The 10,755-nt window shown below is 53.4% G+C and overlaps 1 protein-coding gene across 1 annotated transcript in view; it reads right to left on the bottom strand.

Moving 5' to 3' along the window:
- Window positions 1-9,432: 9,432 nt before the first annotated feature.
- Window positions 9,433-10,755, bottom strand: part of LOC127474239 (acid-sensing ion channel 2-like) — a 78,531-nt gene continuing 77,208 nt past the window's right edge. Inside the window, exons 9-11 of the mRNA XM_051794775.1 lie at window positions 10,499-10,567; window positions 10,141-10,312; window positions 9,433-9,737 (exon numbers count right to left, since the gene is read on the bottom strand). Of these exons, the coding sequence (XP_051650735.1) occupies window positions 10,211-10,312; window positions 10,499-10,567 (171 nt within the window). The 3' untranslated portion in view covers window positions 9,433-9,737; window positions 10,141-10,210. The remainder of the gene's footprint in view (window positions 9,738-10,140; window positions 10,313-10,498; window positions 10,568-10,755) is intronic.

Genomic DNA, 10,755 nt, shown 5'->3' with positions numbered 1-10,755 from the left:
GAGCAGCCAGGATGGCACAGGAATGGGGGAGCAGCCTGGCTGGCACAGGAATGTGGGAGCAGCCTGGATAGCACAGAAATGAGGGAGCAGCCTGTGCCCTGCAAGGACTGTGCTGGGTGGGGGTCATGGCACCATCGGAGCCCAGGAAAGCCCCTGGCCCAGCTGCCCTGGATGTATCACAGAGAGCCCAGCAGCCAAAAACCTCTTCAGCACATCCAGGCAAAGTGGTGTCAAGGCACAGCTGCCGAGGTCTGGGCAAGGCCAGAGGGAGAGATGGGGAATATTATTTAAAGTGACTGAAGGAGCAGCTCGGTTTTGCAGCAGGCAGAGGGTGAACCCGGGGACCTGCTGCCCTGGGGAAGCCAAAGTCAGGGGCAGGCTATGTAAAATTAAGGAAACAAAAATGCTTGGAGGGCTAAGGAGGATTAGAGAGGGCAAAAATGAGAGTTGTGATTTGAGGAATCCCACCACACACAGGACCCACCAGCACCTCTCACCCCAGAGCTCCGAGGCAAACCGAGGCTGAGGGTTCCAATACATTGGTTCTTTCAGGATGCAGGTGGGATCAGCTGGATCCCCCCTATGCCAAACCTCCTCTCCAGGATTTCCCAGATGAAACACAGAGCTGCTGGCTCGTTCTGCTCCACGGCCAATGCACTGTGTGTGCTCCGGGCGTGCCGGTGGCACCTCGCTGCTTCTTGGCTTGGGGAAGAGCAGGAACCCTGCAGCGTGTCAATATTATTCTTTTAAGGAGGCTGAGGAATGTTTCTGTATCTGGAATAACAATGCAGAGGCAGGGAAACACCCATAGAGGAGGAGGGGGGAAAACAGCAGCTTCTGAGAGCGTAAAACTTGAGTTGAACGTGAAACACCTTAATATTCATGTGCTCAGACACAGCCAAAAAACCAGTGACTGAAGCTCTCCAGAAATTTTCTGAGCCCTTGGACCATCAACAACTGTGGGATGGAGAAGGCAGCAAAACCTTCAGAAACCACCAGGCTGTGAGAAAAGCATCGTCACAAGCAGTTCCCCTAGGGCTGGGATTGGGCTTTGGCTCTTTCTGTCCAAAACGACACAGAACAAGGACAATCCTTCTTGGAGCTAAAAGCTCCAGCCTAATTGCCTCTAATTGCTGTCCTTGCTGGCAGGCTCTGAAGGGGGGGGTATGTTGAATGGACCATGGAAATGTTCTTTACAGTTTGTGATTACCCAGAGCGATAAAATGTTGGTTCTCTGAGCGTCCCATGGGATAGAGGAGCTTTGTTTATGCTGGAAAAGAAGGTGGAATGGAGGAGAGGTGGGTTTCTTTCCACCCTGGTCTGTGTGGTTGGTACAAGTCAATAATATCATTTTCTACTCAGGTCTTACAGGTCTTCCATCCCACCTGGCTTATGAAGAGAAAGGAGTGGGGAATGTAGCCCTTCCCATGCAGCTGGTCCCACAGCTAATTAAACACTTTATTAGAAAAATGTTAGAGAATATTCTCACTCTGACTTTATCTGGATGCAGCTTGGTCTTCTTTGATCTTTACTGGCTTGCAAACTCTGCTGGTGTATAACATCTCTGTCTTCCCTGGACTACCTCTGGAAAGTTCACTTCTGTGGCGAGGACTTAAATTTCCTACAGTCATAGACTGGTTTGGGTTGGAAGGGACCTTAAAGCTCATCCAGTCCCACCCCCTGCCAAGGGCAGGGACACCTTCCACTATCCCAGGTTGCTCCAAGCCCCATCCAACCTGGCCTTGGGCACTTAATTTTCACAGAGATTTTCCAAGATGTTTCTAGAATTTTGAATAAGAAAACTGCCATAGTGAAGCCCTTCCCATTGCAGTCAGGGCAGAGGATGAACTTTCTTTTACAAGTTTCTTTGCCCTTCCTGCCACTGGTAGGAAATGCCTCAGTGACTCTCAGGATGGAGGCTGCACTTCCAGACACCAGGAATTAGGCACAATGAAGGTCCCATCTCCCCTCAGAGTGAAAAACACCTTCAGTCAACTGCAACCACCACCAGTGTCCCCTCAAACTGGAACAGCCTGGGAACAGCTTCCCTGGGACACCAGGATGTCTGAACACAAGCTAAATCAATCTGAGTGAACACAGGGATGCACTTTTCACCTCAGTAATTAATTGCCTGGGAGGCAAAGCAGCAAAGAGGAGAACTGGGATCATTCAGGAAGCAATTAGAGACCGTCCTCAGGGAAGAATGATAAGGAAATTGATATGCCTTGATGGGACAAGTGGCCATTTCTAGTTCCCAGTATCCATCTATTTCTTTAATGTGTGAGTAAACACCGTGGTTATGGGGCTCAGCATGTGCTGGAGCTGCTGCCTGTGACATTATCACACCAAAGCCAGCACTTTATGGCAGTGCAGCATCAGAAAACGGAGCCTGGAGGAGTGTGGTGCTTCAGATGGCTCATGAGCAGCAGCATCTTGTGCCAGCAAAACGTCAGGACCCGGCAGAGCTTTGTCTGGACGTGGGTGAGACGACCTGGACAGATTTGGGCACGTGCCAGTCCCCTGCCTGTGCCCTGCCATCTGTGCAAGCACCAGCTCTGAGCCTGAGTGCTGCCTGCCCACACCTCCCTGTCACCACTGCCCCTCCAAATGTCACCTACCTGGAGTTCCCCCTGCCACCACTGCCCCTCCAAATGTCACCTGCAGGGTCCCCCCTGCCACCACTGCCCCTCCAAATGTCATCTGCCCGGGGCAGTCCCCGCTGGACCTGCAAGATCTGCACCAGGAAGGGTTTATTCCCTGAGCAGGATGGGGGCCATGGGTGGAGCTGAGTGTGCAGGCCCTGCTCACAGCTGGGGTGTGCAGAGTACCAGGGAATCACACACTGGTTTGGGTTGGAAGGGACATTAAAGATCATCCAGCTCCAATCCCACCCCCTGCCATGGGCAGGGACACCTTCCACTAGCCCAGGTTGCTCCAAGCCCCATCCAATCCAAGAGCCCCTTCCAGTGCCTAAAGGGGCTCCAGGAGAGCTGGAGAGGGACTGGGGACAAGGGATGGAGGGACAGGACACAGGGAATGGCTTCCCACTGCCAGAGTGCAGGGAGAGATGGGATATTGGGAAGGAATCCTTCCCTGGGAGGGTGGGCAGGCCCTGGCACAGGTTGCCCAGAGAAGTTGTGGCTGCCCCTGGATCCATGGAAGTGTCCAAGGCCAGGTTGGACAAGGCTTGGAGCAACCTGGGCTAGTGGGAGGTGTCCCTGCCCATGGCAGGGGGTGGAGATGGATGATCTTCAAAGTCCTTTCCAACCCAAACCATTCCACAATTCTATGATTTTATGAGAAAAACTCTCCCCAGGGAATCCCGGGATGCACACTGAGCATCGTGGGCTCCCAAGGAGATGCCAATCCCTGTCAGCCTCCACGAGGAGCTGCTTGCTCGTGAAGTTTGAAGCTAATTCTTCCCGACACAGAGCCGAGGAGGACTCTGAGAGCACAAATTAATAAAAGCAACGTGCCAAGAGGAACCGTGAGCGTGGCAGTGACAGGAAGAGGCTCTTTGATGTTATCAGAGCAGGAGAGAAGGGAACAGAGGAGGACATTAAATAGATGAGAGAAGAGCTGAATTGGACTGGATGGGTACAATCAGGATCAAAACAAATTGAGATTTTTTTTACAAGCAAAACCATACAGAAAATGAATTTCAGCAGTAAGGAATTAACAGGAGGAAACTTCAGCTTCCTGCAGACAAGCTGTGTATGATGTGCAGAGAGAATTTATGTCTTCTGAAAGATCTCCAGCAGTTTTGGAGGTGTTTAATAAGTGTTGCTGAGAGAGGGAAGGAATTGGAGCATCCAGAAAGGTGGCTGTTGGTTAGAGCTGGATAAAACCATCTCCAAAGTGGAAAGGAAAGAAAATGCTCAGTTTGAAGAGGTTCCTCTTGAGAAAGGCTGCCTTAGAAATGGCTAAGAAATTAAAAAAGGGGCAGGTGGTAGGGCTGGTCCTACCAACTGCAGGGAAAGTGCTTCATTTCAACGAGGTATTTTATCTGGAGCTCAGGTTTGTATCATTTGTGCATGAAACAATTTAAAATCAAACAGGATGGGTTGGTTTGAAATTTTTTGAGTGGCCCCAATGGCAGAAAGCAGGAGGGCAAAGCTGGGATTGCTGCTCCTTCCAAAAGCACAAACACCACAAATTTTATGGCTTTGGAAAGGAGGCTCCAAAACTGGATTCACCCAGAAAACCCTGCAGAGACTGTTCCCTACCAACTCCCACGTTTCTCATCTCATAATCACAAAATCACAGAACTGGGGTTGCAAAAGACCTCTGACATCACCGAGCCCACCCTGATCCCCACCTTGTCCCCCAGCCCAGAGCACTGAGTGACACAGCCAGTCCTTCCTTGGACACCTCCAGGGGTGGGGACTCCAAACCTCCCTGGGCAGCCCCTTCCAGTGCCTGACCACCCTTTCCATGAGGAAATTCCTCCTGATGTCCAACCTGACCCTCCCCTGGAGCAGTTTGAGATGATTCTCTCTCCTCCTGTCCCTTGTTCCCTGGGAGCAGAGCCCGACCCCCCCCGGCTCCCCCCTCCTGTCAGGGGGTTGCAGAGCCAGAAGGTCCCCCCTGAGCCTCCTTTTCTCCAGGCTGAGCCCCCCCAGCTCCCTCAGCTGCTCCTGCTGCTCCAGCCCCTTCCCAGCTCCGTTCCCTGGACACGCTCCAGCCCCTCCGTGTCTCGCTGTGCCGTGAGTCAGAGGAGGGAGGATGAGCAGGGAGCGCTGAGCCTGAGCTCGCTGCCAGCCCTGCCCGTCGTTCCCGTGTGTGTTCGGAGCCAGACGTGAGGCGAGAGCGGCGCTGGCACTCGGGGCTGGCGCTCGGGCATCCCGCGAAGCGCTGCAGGGCAGGGTGGCATCGCCGCGCTATTCCGGGCTCTCCCTGGCACACGAAGCCCGGCGGGAGGGATGTGACAGACACACACACACGGGCGCGGGGGCTCGGGCGTTTTTCAAGGCTTGTCAGCTTGGGAGGGAATGTCGGGGATGCAAAGGCTTTGTCACGGTCCTTGTCAAACCCACCGCGGGGACTGGAGCACGAGGGCTGTGAGGAGAGGCTGAGGGAGCTGGGGGGGCTCAACCTGGAGAAGAGGAGGCTCAGGGGAGACCTCCTCACTCTCTGCAACCCCCTGACAGGAGGGGGGAGCCAGGTGGGGGTCGGGGTCTGCTCCCAGGAACCAGCAGCAGGACAAGAGGGCAATATCCCATCTAACCCTGCCCTCCTCCAGTGGGAAGCCATTCCCCCTTGTCCTGTCCCTCCATCCCTTGTCCCCAGTCCCTCTCCAGCTCTCCTGGAGCCCCTTTAAGTCCTGGAAGGGGCTCTCAGCTCTCCCAGAGCCTCCTCTTCTCCAGGTGACCCCCCCCAGCTCTCCCAGCCTGGCTCCAGAGCTGAGGGGCTCCAGCTCCTTGGCCTCCTTTGGACTCATCCCAGCAGGTTCACATCCTTCTTATGCTTGGGCTGTGCCTGTTTTCATCCCAGCAGAGCTGCCAACTTGGTTTCCCCTCTCCTGCCCGACGGGTGAGACTCACAGAACATGCAGGAACTGAGTTATTTCTGAGAACCCACTGCCAAATTTTCTTGGAACTGGCTCGCAGATTTGAAAGCTGCCAGGGGTGATGAATGAGCAGACAAATGTGCTGACAACAAGCTCTCATGAGGCATTTCCTCTGGAGATGGGGTCAAAGCCATGCTTTGCATCTCAAAAAAAAACCAAAGCACAGCTCCAACTCCTGCCTTCTTCCACGAATCCACCCAGGAGAGCACATCTCCTGGGAGATCTTGGTGGGGATGAGGTGCAGGAGAGGCAGGAGGCTGCTTAGAGGGTTGAGGAACGTCCTCCAACATGTGGGTTTTGGGGACTGTGCTGCCAAGCCTGGGGAGCATCCCCTGATCTCAGCAGCTCCTCTCCAGGAGGGTGGGTGGGAGCAGAGGATTTGTGTGAGAATCGCAGTTTTCTTTGCACGTTTCCAGGCTTCCTCCTGAACATCTGAAGCTGTGAAGCAAATGTCACCTTTCTCAGTCGGGAGGTGGGAGGATCAGGAAGAGAAAACAACACCCACTTCGGATTATTTCTTCTTTTAGAGAAAATTCTCCCGATTGTTTAAGGTAATCTCAGGAGCTGGGGGAGGTTTGCTGCTGGGTGTTGCTCTGGGAATACAGAGCAGGACTGAACATGGAATAATTTGAGGTGTGGAAGAGCTTCTGTCTGGTGACCACAGCACCAAAGTGTCTAAGCCCTCATGGGGTGATGAACCTTCTCATGAAGTTTCTTCTCACTTGATTCAGAGCTCCAAGATCCGAATATTTGATCTCTGGGATGTCAGGAAATGGGATGTGAGAGCATCAGGAGGTGGAGAAGAGCATCAGGAGGCACATTCCACAAGCCCAGGTTGCTCCAAACCCCATCCAACCTGGCCTTGGACACTTCCAGGGATCCAGGGGCAGACACAGCTTCTCTGGGCAACCTGTGCCAGGGTCCCACCACCCTCATCTCCAGGAAGAAAATGTCCCATCTGGATTTGAGGACTTCAGAGCTGAGGCACCATCCACACCCCAGGCAGGCTCCTTCATTTGAATGCTTTTAGCTTCTCTTTGTCATGACCCCCTCCCTCCCTGTTCTGGCTCTGTCTGCCAGATTAAAGAACCCTTTATTAGAAACCTTTCCACTGAGAAATTTATAGACTGATGGAGCCACCTCTTCACCTTCCCTTTGTTTGACTAAATGACTTGAACTCTCGTGGCACTGGCAGGCAGCTCGCCAAGCCTCGTGTCCTTCCTTCAGCCCTTGGCTGAACCCTCTGAGATGTTCCAGAAACCTCCCAAGAGCTGCCTGCTGAAGGCAGCTCTGTGTTGCACGGCACTGGGATGTCCCCCAGGGACGTGTCCTGCCCTAGCACAGCTTGTGGCTGTCAGATTTGGGCTGTGTTACACCGACCACTGCAACGAGACGCCGTGTTTTGACTCCTCCAGCCCCTCTCCCTCCTCCCACCCCCCCCTCTCCCCCCTGCTCCCCAAATAGAGGCTCTTCAGGCAGGAGAGGGCAGGAAGGCAGAGGGAAGAGGCTCTTCAACCAGCAGCTGTGTGAGAGTCTGTCTGAGAGCCGAGGTGACTCCAATCACCGCTCTCTCTCCCGGCTCCACGGACGCACCAGGAGATTCCATATCCTTTGGATTCTTGCTGTTATCATGGAATCAAAGAATCCCAGATTGGTTTGGGTTGGAAGGGACCTTAAAGCCCACCCCCTGCCATGGGCAGGGACACCTTCCACCAGCCCAGGTTGCTCCAAGCCCCGTCCAACCTGGCCTTGGACACTTCCAGGGATCCAGGGGCAGCCACAGCTTCTCTGGGCAACCTGTGCCAGGGCCTCCTCACCCTCCCAGGGAAGGATTCCTTCCCAATATCCCACCTAACCCTGCCCTGTGTCAGTGGGAAGCCATTCCCCCTTGTCCTATCAGTCCATGCCCTTGTAAATAGTCTCTCTCCCTGTTTCTTGTTGGTTCCCTTCAGGCACTGGAAGGTCACAGGTAGGTCACCCTGAAGCCTTGTCTTCTCCAGCCTGAACAATCCCAGTTCTCTCAGCCTTTCCTCACAGGAGACGTTTATAAGATCTCTTTTCACTAAAGGGCTACCTCGTGAATTTTGCAAAGCAGCCCAGGAGCAGACATGTCTAGATTTGCCCAGTTTGGTGGCATCTCCTCCAGCCTCAGCTGTCCAGTGGTACCAGTCACCTGCCAGGGATGGGCACTGTGGGCAGTGTCTCCCTGCTCACCCCCATCCACACCCTCACTCTGTCAGGGAGCTCCTCTTGCATTTGGGAGGCTGGAGCCTGTAAAGTCCCTTGGACTCCAACCTGAACAAAGGTGGAGACACTCCTGCTCCTCAAGCACAATAAATATAGCACAGAGGTCCCCCATGGATATCAGCCAAGTCCCTTTCCAGCCATTAAAAAGGGACAGACAGACCAGTCTGTACTGGGAACCCAGACCAGGCTGTCAACCAGCTGTCATGGACATGGCACAGAGCCTGGAGATGTCTCAATGTGTCACCTCGAGCCAGGCCTGGCACGAATTCCCTCCACTGGTCCAGAAGGGACTGCAGGGACCAGGCTGGCACAGGGGTTTGCCAACAGGAGAGAGAGCTTGGCAGCTCCACAGCTTTGTGGCCAGGCTGTGGGTGAGCACTTGTTTCCAGCAGATGGGTGGCTGTGGGACATCCCGTGGATAATGAACACATGGCCAGAGTCCAGGTCTTGGGAGATTCTGAAAACTGGTAACACAAAACGAGCTCTTCAGCAAGTCCTTTGGAGGATGTGCTCCTCAGGAGCAACCAGAGATGCCACCCACCCTCATGCCAACCCCCCTGTCCAAGTGGTTTTCCTCTAGAGCTGGAATTAGCAAAACTCTTCCCGGCACCCCTGGGCATCCTGTGGTGTCCCACCTCATCGAGCTCCAGCAGACTTCCAATGACTCAACCAAAATCTTTTAATGGAGATTTAATAAACTGCAAAGTGGAAAATTTTCTATGCATGGAAACGACTCTTGGAGTAAACCCTTTGGAGGCCACACATCTCAGCACACATCCCTCAAGCCCTTCTCTGCCAGCTTGGAGAGGACTGGATTGAAACCTCTCTGCTGCTCCTTGATGTCTCAGAGGACTCTTCTTGCTTGGGGAAGGTTTCTGGGTGTGTTCAATCCCACAAACCAGGTATTGGTTTTTTTTGACATTTTTGCCTAAGGGAGAAAACCACTTTTGCCTAAGGGAGGGAAATGCTGAGGGGCTGCAGAGTCCCTGGTGCTGCAGAGGGAGGCAGGGAGGAGGGGACTGCAGGCAAACAGCCCGTGGGATGTGTCCCTGTGGCTCTTTGCTGCCTCAGCTCATATTTAATTGAAGGAGGACCCTGCTGAGTAGGGAAAAGCTTTGCAGCAGCCAGAGAGGATCCCTAGCCTGGCTGCTGGAGGAAAAGCCAAGAGCCATGTTCTTGGGAAAGCTGGGAGCACTGCTGGGGAGCCTGAGCTTGGGATGGACTCCAGGCTTTGGGGATGGAGCAGATTTGGGTGACTTGTGCTGGGCATGGCCATGGCATCACACCCACCCCATTGAGAGCTGTGTGAGGATGTGCTGGAAGGGGAAAAGGGCTGAGGAATGGGATGAGCTCCCACAACGGGCTTGTCCTGGTGCTGAGACTGCGCCAGGGGCTTCAGCTTCGAGGGTGGGATGAGGGGCAAGGCAGACATGACACAGCCTGGCCATTTCCACAAGACCAGCTTTAATATCAGTCATGAGAACGAGGAGAAAGCACAGAATCCATTAACGGGAAAAGTAACGAAAAAAAAATAATTAAAAAAATATATATATAAAAAAAAAATAATTAAAATAAACTAAAATAAAGCCTCCCCCCCCCAGCCCCGCCCCGTGCCCACCCCACCACACACGGACTATCCAGGCACTGCAGACGGAGGAGCAGGACACAGCAGATCCACCGGGAGCCCCCGCTCCGGCCCCTCTCCAGGGATGCTCACCTTGGGGTGACGGTGCTGGCCCGGCCCTGGGAGGCCTGGCTTAGCTTAAGATTCATCACAGACTGACACGAAGGACAAGAACGTAAGAAGAATCCGAGAGCTGCGACTTTTTGTTTCTTTATTCTAATTTTCAGCCTACGACGTTAGTAATGGTGATTTCAGGGGATGGCTGGGCCATTTCCTTCTGGTAGTGAAAATCAGAGACTGCAAAGAGGAACAGAGCTTATAAAGACAGATAGGAATATGCTGCCATAAAAAGACCTGGCATGCAAGTGCTTTGTACATTTGGCAGTTTGTGGGGATGGCGGGGCTTCGCTTTTGGGTTTGGTGGTGGTGGTGGTCTCTGCTTGGTACAGTTCAAAAATGAGCTGCTGCCTTCACATCTTGAAGACAAACCCCCCCACACAGGAAAGGACAACACGAGTCAAGTCCAAGGCGCCTCTCGCTTGGTTTTGGCAGAGTATATATATAATATATATATTTATATTATTTTAATGCATAGCGGTTTCTTCCTTTTTTTTTTTTTTTAAATTTTTATTTATTTATTTTTTATTTTTTTATTATCTTTTTTTTTTTTTTTTTTTTTTTTTTTGCCCCCGTTGCAAACCTGAGCTGGGTCCCTGCTTTCCTGTGCAGTTTTCCTTCCTTGGGTGTTGGCCCTGTGGAGCAGTCAAGTGTCAGCAGGCGATCTCCTCCAGCGTTCCCAGCGTGGCCTGGAGCGGCACGTTCACAGTGTGGCTGATGGTTTCCGAATGGTTTGGCATGGGATCACAAGTGCTCTGCGGATGGGACAGCAGGGGACAGGGTTATCCCAGGGCTGCTGGAGGCTCCCTGGCCCTCCCCGACCGCCGGCTCCTTCCTCAGGCCGAGCCACGGCAGCGTCAATCCTCTGGGAAACAACCGGAGCGTCCGCACGGAGCCGAGCGCGGGGGGGTCTCCTCTTGCCTCCCAGGGGGGCTCCTTACCACGTTTTCATCGTGGCTCCCCTCCTCTTCCTCCTTCCCAAGTAGGTCTAATAATTTCTCCTTGATCAGCTGCGAAAGGAAGGAGGTTGGGTTACGGTGGGAAGGCCGGGCAGGAGGTCTGAGCTGAGATCTGCGCTGTCCTCATCCAACGGCTCCGAGGGCACGGGGAATGGGATGGGTTTGGGGGATACTCTGCAAAGGCTATGCAGAAGGAGACAGGGAGATGCTCCAAGGGCTGGAGCCCCTCAGCTCTGGAG

Source organism: Manacus candei, unplaced genomic scaffold (genome assembly GCF_025592945.1).
Source record: "Manacus candei isolate 608988 ecotype Guabito, Panama unplaced genomic scaffold, ASM2559294v1 h1tg000040l, whole genome shotgun sequence".
NCBI classification, from domain to species: domain Eukaryota; kingdom Metazoa; phylum Chordata; class Aves; order Passeriformes; family Pipridae; genus Manacus; species Manacus candei.
Note: the sequence above shows the minus strand (reverse complement) of the source record. Positions and strands in the feature narration are given on the sequence as shown.